Source organism: Euleptes europaea, chromosome 21 (assembly GCF_029931775.1).
Source record: "Euleptes europaea isolate rEulEur1 chromosome 21, rEulEur1.hap1, whole genome shotgun sequence".
Classification (NCBI taxonomy): domain Eukaryota; kingdom Metazoa; phylum Chordata; class Lepidosauria; order Squamata; family Sphaerodactylidae; genus Euleptes; species Euleptes europaea.
The window spans coordinates 19,783,722-19,801,932 of NC_079332.1; the positions used below are offsets into that span (position 1 = coordinate 19,783,722).

The window sequence follows — 18,211 nt, forward strand, 5'->3', positions numbered from 1 at the left end:
TTTAATTCTTTTCTTTTTGCTCCTTCTCTTTAGTGGCATGCTGTTCATCACAATATTGCTTGTAATGAACATCAGCTGCTTCTGCCATCTGTGTGATATTAAAATGGTATACCTTGTTTTCATACACATGACAAAGTTTCTTTGACCAGCAGGTGGGCATTCAAAGTTCTCTCTGACATGCTGGCCCTTTCATTGGTCAAGATTTTGAAAAAACCCTTTCTGTGTCTGCACTACCATGCAATATCAATAATGCTGCTTTCACCGCCTTGGTAGCCAGTGGCTATTTTGGATCTCCAGATGGTTTTGCCTCTTCAAAGAACTGATTCCAGTATGTCTCTATGCGGTAGGTTTTACAGGCAGTTTCATCTTCAAGTCTAAGAAGTTGCTCTTCGTCCGCAATCACATCTGGTGGAATATCCATCAGGAATGCTGCTGCTACTTTCATTATATCCTTGTGGGTTCCTTCTTTGACTTGCTGTGCTGGAGCTAAACATCCAAGATTTCTGAGGATGGGCTTGTCCAAAGATGACTAAAGTAAAAGGTGTTTGCAGCCTGCTATGATTTATTTATTTTTTGCTCCCATTAAAAAGAGTAGCTGTTCCGTTTCAGAGTTTTTTCAGTTTGTCAGATTCGACTTTCACTGATGACTTCTCTCGCAGTTATCTAGTGCTCACCACTGAAGGCTACAAGAGACAATGGGGCTGAACTCTTACAAACACAGTTCGTATTTCTTGTGTTTTTAGTTCACTGGGCATCACATGCACCAAAGGCTCTTCTTTCTGAAATACCCCAGTTAACTTTGTAAATAAGTGGGCGCTAGTGCAACAAAACATCACCTCTGCTTTCACTGTCTCATGTTTTAGGAGGTTAATTATGCGTCAGTGCTTTGTGGAAGATTTCACCAAATCACTTTTACTCTTTATGAACAAAGTCAACAAAGGAACAAAGTTATTGCGTAACTGCTGGCCACTGTGCAATCAGTCTTGCGGCAAGCACTCTTTCCAGAAGAAACATGTTTCAAGAAACAATGATTTGGAATGCCAAAGCCTCTTTGAATTTTGTGAAATCCTCCCATTGGGATAGACACCAATCAAAAAAACCATGAAGAAAGGAAAGTAAATTTGATGCATCGTCTCCCAGTTCTGCCAGGCCCCTACGGAATGCACTATGGACTATATAAATGTTGTGTGTGTGTGTAAAGTGCCATCAAGTCGCAGCCGACTTATGGTGACCCCTTTTGGGGTTTTCATGGCAAGAGACTAACAGAGGTGGTTTGCCAGTGCCTTCCTCGGCCCAGCAACCCTGGACTTCCTTGGTGGTCTCTCATCCAAATACTAACCAGGGCTGACCCTGCTTAGCTTCTGAGATCTGATGAGATCAGGCTAGCCTGGGCCATCCAGGTCATATAAATGTTACAAGTGCCAATATCTACCACAGGCAGGGCCGTAGCTGAAGTGGGGGGGAGGAGGGCAGCCAGCACCCCTGGGGCATGCAGAGAGGGTGGCAGAGCTGCCTCTCCTACCCGGCCCGCCTCTCCTACAGCAGAGGCAGTTCTGCCACCCAATTTGCATGCCCCAGGGGGACTGGCTACCCTCCCCCCCAGCTAAGGCTCTGACCACAGGCTGTCTGTCAAAATAAGATAATCGCTCATGAGTTCAGTGACAGCCTTATTGACATTTGGCCCATCGCTACTTGTATGGGGCCAGTGCATCTGTTGTTTGTTAGGTACCGTGTCTTTGTCCTGGAGAGGGAAAAATCTTGGGGCACTCCATTTGGAAAGTTTCCCCAATATGTTCACAAGGTGGCTCAAAAGAAAATTAAGCCGAAATGGAGCCTTGTTTACTTACGTGAGGGCTCCTTCTGTTCTGGGATCGAAGGCATCTTGCAACTGTGGGTTTTACCATCACGTGCCCAGGGAGGCAGGACTAAAAGCTTAATTTCCTGTCTTCCTGGGCGGGATCTCCACCCATATCCAGTTTTCGGAGACAGGTAAGTGCAAAGAACAGCAACAACGCTACCCGGGATTATTAGAGTGTGAGAAGAAAATGAGAGGAAACATATTCACATGAGCACTTAGGAATACACACGCTCGTATTGAGAGCAAGTGGACGGGCGAAGGAGACGGTATAATCCCCTACAGGGTGCCCCCTGAAAACCTGAAACTGATTTCATCAAATTACTACTATGTCTTGGAAGCGAGCTCTGGGTGGGCAAGATGCCTTCGATCCCAGAACAGAAGGAGCCCTCACGTAAGTAAACAAGGCTCCATTCTCGTTCTGGGCTCTCCAGGCATCTTGCAACTGTGGGATCTCCAAGAGCTACCCTGTTTGGGCGGGCTGAGGAGCTTCCAAAACGTGTTGCAGAACTCTCCTGCCGAAGGCTGCATCGGCAGAAGCCATGGTGTTAATCTTATACTGCCTGGTGAAGGTGGACACCGATGTCCAGGTGGCTGCCTTACAAATCTCCTCCACCGAGGCTTGTCTGTCGAAGGCTGCCGAGGCGGCAGCGCTCCACACTGAATGAGCCGTGATCCCTTCTGGGACCGGGACCTTATTGGCTTGGTACGCCGTAGCGATGCACTGTCTTATGGCGTAGCCGATAGCCATCCTACACATCTTAAGACCCTTGCTGGGGTTGGTTAAAGAGATGAACAGAGTCTGACCTTCTCAGGTGAGACGTACGCTTAATGTAGACCCGGAGGGTTCTCCGCAGATCCAAGTTGTGCCACTCCTTTTCCTTTGGATGGCTAGGGTTGGGGCAGAAGGACGGCAGGTGGATTTCTTGCTCCCGGTGAAACACCGAATTAACTTTTGGAACAAATGTCGGGTCCGATCGCAGGACAACCCTGACCCTATGAAAAACACACAAGCCCTTCCTAACTGACAATGCTCCTAATTCCGAGACCCTCCTGGCCGAGGTAACTGCCGTTAAGAAAATTGATTTCATTCTTAGCATCTTTAGCGGGATCTCCCTGATGGGTTCAAAGGGAGGTCTAGTGAGTGCAGCCAGCACCATGTTGAGACGCCACGTAGGAAAGCGGTGTATGGTTGGAGGGCTATTCTGGATCACTCCCTTCAGGAAGGTCTGAATGTGTGGGTGCCTGGAGAGTGCAATGCCGTTAGTGGAAGGAATGACCGACGATAGAGCTGCTACCTGCCTGCGTATTGTAGCTGCTTTCAGTCCCTGTTCCACTCCGTCTTGCAAGAATTCCAGGACCTTGGGAACTCTAGGAAATAGAGGATCGACATCTTTTCTTCTGCACCACAGAACGAAGGCCTTCCATGACAGGCCGTATATTCTTCTAGTGGATGGCTTTCTAGCCTCGATCATCGTATTGACAATCGCTGTGCTGTATCCCTGTTCTAGGAGCCAGTTCCGCTCAACTTCCAGGCGGTCAAGCGCAGCCATTGAGGGTCTGGATGGTGCAGTGGCCCCTGAAGTAGCAGGTCTGGTATCGGGGGCAGCTCCCAAGGCTGCTGTTTCGCCAGCTCCTTGTCATGGGCCCTGCCTTGGGAGCTGAGGACTCGGAGGACGCTGAAGTGGAGGAACAGGTTGCCTCTGGGCCTTCAGTACCTCCATTGCAGTCAGTAGCACAGGAGCCTGAAACAACTCAGCAGGAACCACAGCTAGGCAGAGAGATGGAACAAGGGCAGACAGAAGCTACTCTTCCCCCAACCCCTGCAGCAGAAGCTGAGAATGGCAGCCCTCCAAGCTCACCTGAACCTGATAGGCATATCAGGACTCGGCAGCGTGTGGTTTTGTAGGGTAAAAGGAGGAGTGCTCGCTTGGAGAGGCTAAACAGACAGAGAACTGGTGCTGAGTCTTTTCAGGATGAAGCCTAGCTTGGAAGTGCACTGACTGATAAAGGCAGTGCAGGCATGCTTTCACTTTGCGGAAGCAACCGTGCAGTTTCTCTGTGTTCCTGCTACTGCCTCTGATTAATCTTTCCGGCTGTTGACTCCTGCTTGCTTTGACGACACCTCTGACTTCTGACCCTGGTAGATAGCATAATCTTTGTTGCCTGCTCCGAAAGGGCTAAATACCTCCCGCACGTCTGAGGACTGTGGGCACCGCCCAGCCCTTGGCCTACGCCGGCACACTCCTTGAGACTGGGAAACCATGGCCTTCTTGTCCAGAATGGGGCGACCAGGATGACTGTTGCTTTCTCCTTCCTGATCTTTCTGAGTACCTTCGGGAGGATGGGAAGAGGTGGGAAGGCGAAGAGGAGTTCTGAGGGCAATGGAGACACCAGGGCATCCATTTTTTCTGCTTGTGGATGGAAGTGCCTCGTGAAGAAGCGTGGGAGGAGATGATTCTCACTCGAAGCAAACAGGTCCACTGTTGGCTGTCCGAATCTCTCTGAGATTTGGAGAAAGATGGATCTGTTGAGGGTCCATTCCCCTTCGTCGAATGTCTGGCGACTCAGCCAGTCGGCTTGGAGATTTAGGACTCCTCTGACGTGTTCCGCCGAGATGGACCGGAGGTTCTTTTCTGCCCAGGTGAATATGAGGACTGCTTCCTTGTGAAGCCTTGACGACCTGGAGCCCCCTTGCTTGTTTATGTGTGCCTTGGCTGACACATTGTCTGTTCTCACGAGGATGTGACCATGGCGAAGCGTGTCTTGAAACTGGATCAGGGCTAGGCGGATGGCTCTGAGCTCGAGGACGTTTATGTGAAGACCTTTTTCTGACCTTGACCACGTTCCTTGGGATATATGAGACAGGCATGTCGCTCCCCATTCTTCCATGCTGGCGTCCATGTGGATCTGGATCTGATCCGCCATCAGGCAGGCCAGTCCCTTGCTGAGGTTCCTTGAGTTGTGCCACCACAGTAGGCTGGACCGGAAGCTCTGGTCCAGTAGTAGGCTTTTGTTTAACTTCTTGGTGATCAGCTGCTGGTGAGGCTGTAGAAGGCTCTGCAGTGGTCTCGAGTGGAACCTGGCCCAGGGAACACAACTCAGGAAAGACACCATTAGTCCCATCAACTTGGTTAGAAACATTACTTTTCCCGATTTTGCCCTTAGCAGTGTTAGGACCACGGATCTGATTTTTTGTATCTTGTCTGGGGGCAGGGAGACTAAATTCCTGCTGGTGTCCAAAATGACCCCTAGATGGCGTAGGCACTGAGTGGGTGTCAACTGGCTTTTCTCCAGATTTATCAGGAAGCCGTGCTCTGACAGAGTCTGCACTACCTTGTGTGTGTGGGCCTCTGCTTCTGGCACAGACCTGGAACAGATCAGCAAATCGTCCAAGTAGGGAAAAACTCTTATCCCCTCCAGTCTGAGGGTGGCCAACAAGGTTATAAGTACCTTGGTGAACACTCGAGGGGCGGAGCCCAATCCGAAGGGGAGGGCCCTGAATTGGTAATGTTTCCCCGAGTAGTAATAGCGGAGAAACCTCCTGTGCAGAGGGTGAATGAGGATATGCAGGTAGGCTTCTTTCAGATCCAAGGACGTCATGAAGTCCCCCGGCTGCAGGGCCTCTATGATGGACTTCAATGTCTCCATCCTGAACCTTCTGTACCTTACAGCCCTGTTCAGGGGCTTCAGGTTCAGGATGGCCCTCCAGTCCCCATTGCGTTTTGGGACTGTAAAGAAGACTGAATAAGTCCCGCTGCCAATCTCCGTGGAGGGAACTGCCTCTATAGCCTGCATGGACATGAGATGGTTTAGGGCTGCCAGGATTCTCTGGTGCTTTTCCCTCTTTTGTGATGTGGGGGACCTCAGGAATCTGCTTTTTGGTGTGTTCACAAACTCTATTCGATATCCCTCAGACACCACCCGGGATACCCAAACGTCTGTGTGGGGAGGGGCCCACTTGTGGCTGAAGTGCTGCAGTCTCCCCCCCACTGCCAGTTGTTCGGCGTCATGGCTTATTGCCCTTGGAGAACTTGTCTCCCTTGGGGTGGAAATGCTGTTGGTCCTGTTGGGGACGAAAAAACTTTCCACTCCCCCTGCAAAAGGAGCCCCTGGAGCTGTTCCAGCCATCTCTACGTTGGTCTGGCCTGAGACGTGGTAGTGCGTGGAAGGACCTGAAGGCAGGGTAGGAAGTGGTGGATTTCCTATCTTTTCTAGCTGACTTTGGCAGAATCTTCCTCTTATCCTTGTCCTCGACCAGGATCTTTTCAAGCCTCTCCCCAAACAGCTTCCCTCCTTTGAAGGGGTAGGAAAGGGTGAGTGACTTTGTTTTGAACTCATTCTGCCAAGGCCTCAACCACAGGGACCTCCTCACTGCTATGGCGGAGGATAGGCTGCGGGCTGCGAAGGTAATTGAGTCAAAGGACGCATCTGCCATGAAAGCAGCCGCTTTGGAGAGGCGATTAAGGCCCTCTACAACCCTGCGGTTCTCGCCTGAATACAGCTGAGCTATCTTTCTAATCTAAACTATGGATGCTCTGGCCATGATTGAAGTGGCTGCTGAGGCTTGAATGGCTAGTGCCGAGGAGTCATGAATTTTCTTGGTTAGGTTCTCGGCCTTTCTGTCCATGGGGTCTCTTATGTTGCCCATGCCGTCCTCAGCGGGTCGGTCCGGGGAGTGGACTGCGGTGACTGGGGCATCAATGAGAGGTACCTGTAAAAGTTCCATAGCCTGAGGTGTCATGGCATAGAGCCTCTTGACGCTGGCTGGGAACTGTCTGTTGGCCAGGGGTTTGTCTAATTCTGCTTTGACCTGGTTTTCAAAATATTCCGGGAAAGGAAAGGTATGTTGCCGGGGCTGGGACCTGGGAAAAAATTCCTTATCCCCTTTTTTCTTTGTGTTAGTAGTCACTGAAGCCAGGTCTGGCTCTCCATTCAGATCTAGGGCAACTAGGGCCTTTGTTAGTAGGCTCTGAAAATCCTCTGCCCCAAAGAGGCGAGGCTGTTGTTCCTCCCAAACCAGTGGTTGTCTTCATCGGAGTCAAATTCGCCCTCCTCTCTGCTCTCCCCGCCTTTGGAATCACCCAAAATGGATGAGTCATCCTCCAGGGAGGCCCTGGTCTGGAGAGCGCGGGAGGATTTCCTTGCTGCCTTTGTGTTCCAGCCCAGCCCTTTTGTCTCTAGGGGGCCCCCACCAGGTGTGCCCTGAGGGTCTCCAGAGTCTGAGCTCGTAGCACTATCCTGAGAAAATTTCCCCAAGGACCTGAACAGAGGGGAGAGGGACTGGCTAAAAGCCTGCAGCATCTGTGCCTGCTTTTCCATAACTCCCGTAAACAAATTAAAGGCTTCCCCGTGGGAAAATGGAGAATCTGGGGCAAACGTGCATGCGCCCCCCCGCTTTTAAAAGGCGCGCCTTCCCCTGGCGGAGTACTCACTACCGGCATGCCGCTGCTCGACTCGCCGCTGCGCGGGAACCCGTGGGCGCCATTTTCAAGCGGCTCGGCCGAGCATGCTCTTTGTGGCGCCCGAAACCTCCGCGCCTGGGTTTGCAGCGCGCCCCGATTTTGAGGCACCTGGGCTCTCCACGCCCGATTCCGCGGAACCACAAAGGCGGCCGTTGGAATTTCTCTTGCGACTCCGCCCTGTCGAGGCGACGAGGGCTCGGTTGTTCTCCCCCTCGGAGAGGAGCTCCTCGTCCGAGTCGCCCCGTTCGCCCATCATCTTGCTCTCCGGAGCGAAGACGGAGGAGTGGGAGGAGGGGGGGAACGGTAAAAGAAGCCGGAGGGAAGCTGCATCTCTCTCTCTCTCTCTCTCTCTTTTTTTTTACAGAGTAGGAATTAGGAAGTGAAGAGCCAAGGTAACAGAGAGTAAAGGATCAGAAGACAGAGGAAAATCCCGGGTGAAAGGGTACTCCAATGGCAGAGCCTATCGGCGAAGCTGCTTCCCTGTACAAGGCAGGACGGAAACTGGATATGGGTGGAGATCCCACCCAGGAAGAAAGGAAGTGAAGCTTTTAGTCCTGCCTCCCTGGGCACATGATGGTAAAACCCACAGTTGCAAGATGCCTGGAGAGCCCAGAACGAGAATAGTTTTCAACACCCAGATAAGTTCTGCTCTCGTTGCACTATCTTGGACCTTTTAAAGTGGAATCGTTCCTGCACAATCTTCGGCTGCAGTGTGGCTACCAGAACTAGTTTCCTCTTGCACACCAGGAAAAATCGCTGACAGATGTAGCCGAGATGAAACCAGCTGATTCCTGCACTCATCCTTATGTTTACGAGAAAAAGAATGTCTTATCTTGAGTTGAACTGAAAAGAATCTGTCATCTCACCAGGAAGTTGTCATGTTCCCCAAAAAATGTAGCGATGGAAACAAATAAACCCACAAATTGCAATCACAAAAACAAAGAAATACTGACCTTACTGACCATTTTTTAAAAACAACCTGACAAACGACTGACCAAGATGGAAAAAACCTTGACTTTTACTGACTTTACTAACCATTTTCCACCCACAGACCAAGGATAAATGGTGTTTCATCAGTATACTTTAAATTACCCACACACTAAACTACAGTGCAGCTCCCTACAAATCTGGTCTTTTGAAGTTCATTAAGCCTGAGAAATCTCTGTGGCTAAGAAAGCGACACCTCTGATTGTGCGGCTGCTCAGCCTGCTGGCCATGCCCTGGCACTTGGGCCGTGGAGCGCTGCTGCCGCCGCCTTCAGAGTACAGCAGGCACGACTCTGGCAGCTCCCATTTTGGACGGGAAGTTGGCAATGAAGTGGGGAAAGGCAGAAAGCCGCCTTCTATGGAAACCCTCTTAATCCTGTCTTTGCTCCCAGCAGAACACTTCACTGCCCATTGACATCCAATGGAAACCGCACCAGAAGCTTACAACTGGTTTTGACCTTGGAAGGGGTTGAATTTTTACTGTTTCGAGGTTGGGCTTGAGGCGGTTTACAACCAATATAACACCATGTACAATCAATTAAAAATCGTATTAATACATATAAATTACCTTTTAAAATTCCCAATAAATCCAGTTACACATTCTAAGATCCAGAGGCATCAATAAAACATATGCAAGCCCTCAGTCAGGAGAGGAAGGAGGGTAGGGAAGATGAAATTAGGCGTGACTACATATTAAACAGGGACAAGGAGGCCAGTTTTGATGGAAACCGTTGCTGCCCTCAACAACAGTCCTGGCGGAACATCTCCATCTTACAGGCTCTGCGGAACTGGGCTAAGTCCCACAAGGCCCTGGTCTCATTCAACAGAGAGTTCCACCAGGCCGGAGCCAGAGCCGAGAAGGCCCTGGCCCAGGACAGTCGTATACTTACACTGAGATGGCTCAATACTTACGGCTCTGGGTCTAGAGTGTCATTTTTCTTCTTTTCAAACTGATCTTTCGAAATTGTTCTGGAGACCGAAGGAGTAAATAAAGTATTTTAGGTTAAGCAGTTTGGCTAAATTAAACCTCAAAAAAGAGAAAACATTTTCTCTAAACACACAACAGGGCCCAGAGAGCATGCTATCAGAAAAGCCTATTCAAAGACTCTAGAGAGGGGCTAAGTGTAAAACAAAAAACAGCCCACATCACTCTCAATAGCACTAAATATACTCTTTGCAACTGCTACAGCATTGAGTTTAAGGCAAGCCCATGCTATCATCTACTCCTTCCAGAACTTGGAGCAGGTGAAAGACATGAATTTCGGCCTATAGGGTTCCACCAGTGGTCATACATACATTTCCATATTTTAGAAACACAGCCTGAAGTAATTACACTTATTGGTGTAAAGACTGGAATACTCACCATTTAAATTGGCTCACACTGAGGTCTTATAATGTATTTCCTATTTCATCAGGATGTGTCTATCATCAGTCAGTATGCTTTATCATTGACTGATGATAGACACATCCTGACAAAATAGGAAATACATTATAAGACCTCAGTGAGAGTCAATTTAAATGGTGAATATTCCAAGCTTTACACCAGTAAGTGGCAACAGGCCACACAATATATAAGATAATTACTTTTCAGCATACCTTTATATGTACTTCAGGATGTTTCTAAAATATGGAAATGTATGTATGACCACTGAAGAAGGCCTTATAGGCCGAAATGTGTTTGGTTGTCTATTGGTCATGTACAAATATTTATGATCATCGACCATGTTGGTAAATTAGCAACTATCTTTTTAGTCTTTTAATTGATTAGCCTAATTTTTTGGCTTAGTGTTTTTAATTGTGTGTACACTATATAATAAACATTATCTGCATTTTGTATAAATTTGCAGCTCAACGTTTAGGTTATCTCTGAAAGAGAGGCCAGAGGCCCCCTGCTAGGTTTACAGTCAGAGGCTGGGTCACCAGTACAACTGCACGGCACACTCCTCAACACCCCTTTGACTGTCCTGTTCTCCTGGTGGCAAACAGGAAGCCACCGAACAAGAAGAGTGGCTGAGAGCCACCGCTTTACTGAGTGGCCAGAGCTCCGTGCACACAGCAGCTGCGCCGGGAGAGCTGCTCGCAAAGGCAACAGACTCATGAATGCAAACAGAGTGGGCAGCGGCGTCGCACACTTCACACACACACACCATGCCAAGAACGGAGGCTCACACGCCTTGGAAGAAAGGCTGGGTATACAAACATCCTACATTCAGTTCATTTACCTCATCAAGTTAAACTTGACGGTACAAGAAAGCACAGTTACTTACGTTTGTGGCTGGGCAGGGTCATCCCCTAAGGTAATGTTTTCCCCCTGGATTTCAGTGAAACACCTCTCGCAGAAGTGATACCTGTCAGCAAGAAGGCCATATTTGGGTGAACTGGTCCATCAAAATACACAGCCACCCAAGCAACGGAGCCACCAATCAGAGCAGGGCAGAGCACCACGACGAAAGAGGGAGCGACGTTGGTTGGTTGGTTGATTGATGGGTCAGTGGGGCAACAGAAAGGAGCAGAGGGAAGGGAAGGATTAGAGAAGAGGGAAGGGGACAAACAGCACAGACATCAGTAGTCAGATGCAAACACCGAGACAAGACAGAGCAGAAAGCCGAGGCGAAGCGCAGGACAGCATCCGGCCTCCTTTCAGACACTGCTGACAGACAACATGCTGGCCTGGAAGGGCTGCCATCTCTATGGCGGGTCAGTTTTGGATTCTGGATCAGATTCGATCTCATGTTCAATTTATTTAATAGATTTTCCTTTGATTGAAGCAGATACTGAAAATAATTTTACACAAGCCAATGCATGTGTGCAAAATTAAATTAAGCTTTAAATCATTTCACTAAAACTGCAGAAGTAGAAAGGGTATGTTGACAAGAGCATCCTGAGAAGTTACACTGAATTTTATTTTTAAACATGTGAGCAGGTGGCTTTGTTTAATGCCTTCCAAAATAAGTGAAACCAAAGTCATACCCAGCAAATATATTTCTGGGCAATATAGTTATATATATATATATGTGTGTGTGTGTGTGTGTGTGTGTGTGTGTGTGTGTGTGTGTGTGTGTGTGGATTGCACAGTTTATGTTGTAATTCCACATCATGAATTCATGCACAGATTAATTGGTTTGCAAACTGGAAGAGAAGCTTCTTACAGCTGTTCACTAGCAGGGAAATCAGAAAGCCCTGCGACTTAACTGAAGCCAAAGTTTCCTTTCAGATACAATCTGCATTTGAAAAAGTCTGCACACTGTTGATTTGCATGAACTGGAAGCAAAATGGTCTCAGTCCTGCTGAACACTGAATACATGTTTGGGAAGGGTGAGAATATGCAGAAAGGAAACACAACAAAGGCCACTGCCATAAACAAAAGCACAAGATCACAACGATAAACTTCACAAAGAACACAAGGAGAGAAGAACAAGAGCAGCCATAGCAGTTTCAATGCTTAAACACCAAAGCCGAACACCACGAAGTCCCCAGAAGGGGAAGGATGGAAGGTGGTCTGGTGGTTGGCCCCTTCAAGCACGCACTCACACTCGCACACAATCACAAAACGCTACGGCTGAGAGCTGATCCGAGACTCCGTGGCCTGGGGAGGGCAATCCCACGGCAGACCGGCACAGGATAAGCACCCAGAGAGTGGCCAGGTGGAGGGGCCGCCTCCACCCAGGACTGACCATTCGGGCCCAGTCTGCAGTGGGGAAAGAACCGGCCAGCCCCAAGGGTGACTCTCTTGCCCCAGGCACCTCTATGAGGGCGGCGCCCCCTCCCAAGGGCAGAGGCCAGACTCCTTTGCAGGCTCAAGACAAGAAGTCTTTGGCTCACCATAATCACACAGGGATGAAAAGCCGGGCAAAAAGGGCCTCGTGCCTGGGAAAGCAAAGAACCAGCTCTGGTTGCTCCTCTCTAGATGATTTAAACAAAACGGACAGCAACAGCTAGGGGGATTTTTCAGTGACAGAAGACCAGCTGTCTTGAATTTTTAAATTCTGCAGTCGTCCCCATCCCCCATCAACAATTCTATCCATCTTTCCAAACTTTCAACTTACACTCGCTGTCCATAGAAACTTATATTACCTTGCCCTCCCCCCCACTTTCGTCGTATCCCAATTAAAGTATTTTGGGAGGCGATGCAGGAAAAGCTTCCAAAGCTGAAGAGATCCTCCTGACCTGGCTTCTCACCCCTTCTAGCCACCCAAATCCTGCAGTCTTCCCCAGTCCCTGTAAAGTCCCCAAATGCCACTAGCCCCCCCCCCCACACACACACACCCAGCCTGTGACTGTCTCTGGCAAGGAGGGATGGCCCCTGCTGCGAGGATCTGAACTGCAGGGAAATCCCCAAAGCAAAAGTGAAACATACAGATTGTTTCCCTTTAAACGCTCTCTAGAGTGTAGATAATTGTTTCACCTCAATTACAAACATTTTATGAGGACCTTACAATATTTAAAATAATGTATCCTGAAAAGAAATATGATTTTACAGCTTCCTCGGCCTTCGAAAAAGAGCCAGTACAAATCAAGCAACTCCCTGAAAAACAAAAGTTTTTTCAGATGTACTCCATTGTGATATCTGACTACCGTTTATTAAATAAATGTCGAGTTCAGCCGTCTGAGTGTTAAAACAATAGAGGATCTCCAATTAACTGGATGTGACAACATTTCTAAGGAGTCCTCAATTCTACTAGCATAATCATCTCCTCTCAGAAGAACAGTCTTTGCACAACCCCCCTCTGCACACGAATTCAAAACACTTGTATGAAACTTCAGCTTCAATTTAAACAGAAGCAGCCAACAACATTGAAAGAAGTTGTAACTTTGATCTTTTGTTTCTGAATACAGGTCCTTTTCGCCCTTTGCTACAAAGTACCATCACCTTAACACATCCATCCTCCACCACCCCACTGCGACTGTGTGCTAGGGGTAGGCCGGTTGGCGAATGGCAGCTCTCAGATTGCCCTCTAGAAACCAGTGAGAGAGCAGCCGGGGAGACCGCCTGATCAGAAGGTTTTCTTGCAACCTCCCAACTGCTTCCCAAGATATATTTTCAAGATTGCTGAAAACTAAGCAAAGATCTAGTTGTATATCATGTGGTCTGATGTTCTACTGACAACCCTGAACAGCACTACCTCTAAGCAAAGCCCAAGGAAAAAATTCAATTTAGAAACCAATTAGAAGATCAGATGTAACCTACAAACGTTCAGAGGTTTCCCTCTGAACTTATAGTGTTTGCAGGCACAACAGAATCCCAAGTGGCTCTTGCCAAAGCAACAGAATTCTTATGGCACCTTAAAGAATAACAACTTTATTGTGGCAGGAGCTTACATACAGAAGGGCTAGCCTGCCCAGGCTGTGCCCACCCAGAACCACTATTCACCAGCCACAAGGGAGCAGCCCCTGCAAGGGCACCGTGGCCTTCGTGCCCTGTCTGCTGGCCCTCCAGGGCAGCTGTTTGGCTGCTGTGTGAAACAGGAGGCGGCTCCAGACGGACCCTCACTGGTCTGATCCAGCAGGTCTCTCTTCTGATGTTCCTGCAAGACGTTCTAGAGCACCAATATGAGGAAAGAATTCCCTATGGGAGCAGCAGGTTTTGCTGACTTGTTTTCTGTAGTGGGATCCCCATCCCGATGTGGAAGCATTAGCGAGGAACATATGAGATAGGTCTGGAGGGCTAAAGAAAAAGCTTGTGGGGGGGGGGAACTGGGTAGGGAAAGAGGAAGGAACAACCTTCTTGTTGCCCCTTGTACATGTTCTCCAACCTTCTGGAGGTATTCTGCCTGAGGGATCCCGTGATTTCTTGGCCAGCTGAAGGAATGCAGGTGTTGAGACCTTATGAAGTAGTCCTTCAGATCACCTGTTTGGTGCAGAACTGGAGATCCTTCATAGGGGAGGTGAGCTAACAGAGGGGTCAGGGAGGACTCTGAGGCTGCTTCAGAAGATGCTGCTGAAACCTTCTTCTCTCTGGAGGATCATGAAGAGGGTGGTTCAAGTTGTCTGGAGGCATCCTGAGACTGAGAGGCGAGTTGAGTGTGGACCTAAGTTGACACTGCGAGAAAATATTATATTGAATGCTGAGGGGGGAACTGTCACCAGGAGTGTTGATACGTAAGGGACTAGAAAGGTGGCTGAAGGTGTCAAGAACACCTAGGTAGCGGAGAAAGAAGTGCAGCTGCTTGGGAGGAGCTGTTTGAATCCCACTCCCTTCAGAGCCATCTTCTGGGCATGGAGCAGGGGTGTGTGTGTGGGGGGGGGGGGAGGTAGTTGTGAATTTCCTGCATAGATGACCATGGAGGTCCCTTCCAACTCTATGATTCTATCATTCCCAGGGTCATCTGAAGCACCCCCAGCTCTAATAAGGTGCAGGAAAGCCAGGATTGGGTACTGCTTTAGGGAAGAAGCAAGTGGGAAAATGCTGGTTATCACACTTGTGCTCACAGGTGCGATGGTGGGGAACACCTTCCTAAAGGAAAGGAAGTTTCCCAGTTGGGATCACAGGATCTTCTGCTCTCCAATCTTGAAGGGGACCTGTACCAAAGGAAGGCACAGTAACATGACTGTGTTTTATAGTCATCCACTGATATGCCGCAGCCACAGAACTGGGTACTGCGGGAGTGATCCACGTGAGAATCCCAGTGGCCCACAGACAAGAGGATAAGTCATAGGGCAAGTAGGAGAAGGCTCAACATTGAGGTGAAAGGCTTTCCGACTGGTGGCTCCTGGGGGAGTTAGCACCTAGGACTCTGTCTCAGGGAAAAGCTGAACAAATTTGAGAGAGATCCCAAACTTGCCTATCTGAAAACGACTCAACAAGCTGGGCACCTGGTGACAGACTATGTCTTACTGACGACGGGTCTAATATCGGAAAAGCCCACTGCATGATCTCAAATATGAGCTGAAGGGGAGAGGCAGATGGATCCATAGCAGGGACCAAGGGAGAAGTACAGACAGTTATGGTGGAGGAAAGTGTCAGTTTGCCTGAGTGCTAAAGGTGAAGAAGGATTCTGGCGCAAAGTGGATGACTGGGAAGTTACAGCTGTGACATATAGCTGGGGGCCTGTCAAGTGGATGTTTGGCCATCTGGTTCAAAAGAGCAGCACTGATGATGTTTGGACTTCCAGGCTGGGCAAGAATCAGGGCCACGGGGACAGCAGAAGAGTCAAGACCGAGCAGATCAGTCCACTTGGTACTGAAGTTGTTGGTACCTCGGCTGTTGAATCCCAAGGCTGATGCAGCACTACCCCACAAAGGAGTAAGAACAGGAAGAACTACTCCCAGTGTGCCTTCTTGTAAAGTGCTGCCAATGGGCACAAGGGTCAACCTCAAGGGAAGGGTCACGGCTCAGTTGCAGAACATCAGGTTCCAGGTCCAATCTCCAGCCTCTCTAAGAGATGCGAAAGACCTCGACCGTGCACCCTGGAGAGCCGCTGTCAGTCAGAGTTGACAACACTCCCCTTGAGACCCAATGATCTGACTGGAGAGACTGATGTTCTCATGTGACCTTGCGGTCCTCACCTAGAGAGATGAGACAAAGACTGACCGTCCGCACTGGGCAGCCAGCTCCTGCACTTGAGACGCTTCTTGAACTAAGACTGCTACACACAGCTTCCAGCACTGAACAGAAAAAGATGGAAAGGCAAGGATGAAGAAAAGAGGGAGGGGGAAAAAAAGGCAAGATTTGCTTTTTAGCTCACAGAGCATTCAGAACACAGAAAGTTCAAAATGCTGCTGCTGTAGTAGCAGCTTATGAGGAATGAAGTGGGATTGTGCAGCACTGCCTCTCTAAGACATGGAATAAATGAAGCCAATTCATAGCCATGAATCTCAATTTCACCTGCACCTGCATGACAATGTAACATTAGCACAACTTGACCTGGAAAATCGGGCATCCCTTTGTAATAGCCCTTCTTCCCCTCTTCTGTGGCCTGGGTATAAATTTCTCTGCCAAATGAATCTCAAGAAGCTGACTTTGGCTCACAAAAGCTGATTTCATAATAAATGTGTTAGTCTTTGAGATGCCATAGTACTTTTTTTATTTGTTATTTTGGCTTCAGCAGATTACCATGGCTACCCCTCTGGAATCCTGCCTAAGTGAAGCTCTACTACTAACAAAGCAGTCAGCGTTTCCTCTTAACAGTGGGAAGTTGGGACTGTGTAATGCAACCGTTTCTCCTCCTTTTCTGAGAACATCTGCTGTAGACTGAAGAGCTTGCTTGCCCAATGGATTGGAGTCTATGGATCTGCTGCACCAACAGCTACATGTCCCTGCAGTGCGAGATGCCCTCAGCTAAGGCACGGGCATTTTTTGCTGACGAAAGAGCCTCTTGCATTGGCAGACGGAAGTATGTCTGTTAAGGGAACAGACCTATAGGGCCCAATCCCAGTTCTCTGAGGAAGGGACATGCTGCAGGCCTGAACAACTTGTGCCTTACCAAGCTGAATGCCAGGGGTCTGAGAAGCCCCCAGCCAGGCACTACGGAGGGGTGATAATTCCAGATGGGCAGTCGTGTTAGTCCAGCAGCACCTTTACTAAAATTCAGCACCGGATCAAATTTTGCCAATGTGCCACTGACCACAACATGAGGAACTGTATTAAAGGGTCGCGGCATTAGGAAGGTTGAGAACCACTGCATTAAAGGTTTATTATGATTATGATAATGGTGGGCAGTGATGGGCTAAGTGGATCAGCAGCCGATGTTGAGAAGAAAATGAGAAGGTATCTGTGTGGTGGAAGATGCAGGTTTTAAAAACAGCCAAAGGCTAAGCTATTTCAGCCCTCTTGTTACTTCCAAATAGCATAGTGTCCCAACGGATGGACGTGCACATTTTTGCAAAGTCAAAATAAAATGGGTAGAGAGCGTCTTCATTACCACATTTTTAGCCCATTCATTAATGCATAATAAAAACACATTTCAGTGCTTAAACAAACTCACTGTAGCTGGTATCCTCCTTTTCCCGCAAGCGCCTTGGAACAGTGTTTCAGCCCAACCACTTGTGAGGGAAGTTCAACAGAGAGAGGGGGCCTGGCCCACGGTCAGCCAGTGAACTGCATAGCAGGGTTTGAACCCAGGTCTCCGTATACCCAAACCCAACACTCAAGACTAGCTGGCATCAGCACTCAGAATTCAGCCATCTTGTTGAGCTACTGAATTTTCCAGGCCGTAATTCCACTCCCCATGGTTTGTTTGTTTTTCAAAACAGCAGCCGTTCCCAGGCCAGCACTTTGTAGCCTAGTGAAAAATCCTATGAGGTGCTTGCCCGTAGTGTGAACGTGTGTATTTTCCATGCCTATGAGCTGGTTTTAAGACAAAACCTTGGCCAGCGGCTGTCTCCTCCTTCGCTCTTGCTTTGTCCTGAGCATAAGAAAGCCAAGACTTACCTGTTCTGGTAACTGTAGTAGGTGGCATCACGGGGAATGGTACACAGCTGTTTGCCATAGCAGCACAAAGTTTGAGGAGAAAATTCATACTGCAAAAAAGAAAATCCACAAGGAAGGGTTGGCTAGAATCAAGAACTATAAATGCTCTCACACAAGAACGGCATCATATAGCGCACACTTTCCTAACCGAGGTAAGAGGGCCTGCCATCTAAAAGTGGATTAACTCAAAAGCAAATTCAAAATTCACAAAAGTCAAAACTCAAAAACCTGTACAGAAAAGCTCCTATATTTAGATTATTCCATAAGACAATGTTTTCTTTCTAGGCAGAATAATGGTGCTTTTAAAGTGGTTAATTACTTAAGTAGCTACTCAAAGCTTTTTGAAATAACAAGAGCAGCTTTTTGAAATATAAAGTAAACCAAATATAGAAACTAGCAGCGAAGAAGAAGAGGAAGAGGAGGAGGAGTAGTTGGTGTTTTGTAAGCCGACTTTCTCTACCACTTAAGGAAGAATCAAACCGGCTTACCATCACCT

General features: G+C 48.4%; 1 protein-coding gene across 1 annotated transcript in view; it reads right to left on the reverse strand.

Annotated features, from left to right (window-relative positions):
• CREBBP (CREB binding protein) overlaps positions 1 to 18,211 on the reverse strand; it is a 128,376-nt gene that overhangs the window by 37,581 nt on the left and 72,584 nt on the right. Inside the window, exons 19-21 of the mRNA XM_056866166.1 lie at positions 17,677 to 17,765; positions 10,574 to 10,654; positions 9,219 to 9,275 (exon numbers count right to left, since the gene is read on the reverse strand). Coding sequence (XP_056722144.1) covers positions 9,219 to 9,275; positions 10,574 to 10,654; positions 17,677 to 17,765 — 227 coding nt within the window. The remainder of the gene's footprint in view (positions 1 to 9,218; positions 9,276 to 10,573; positions 10,655 to 17,676; positions 17,766 to 18,211) is intronic.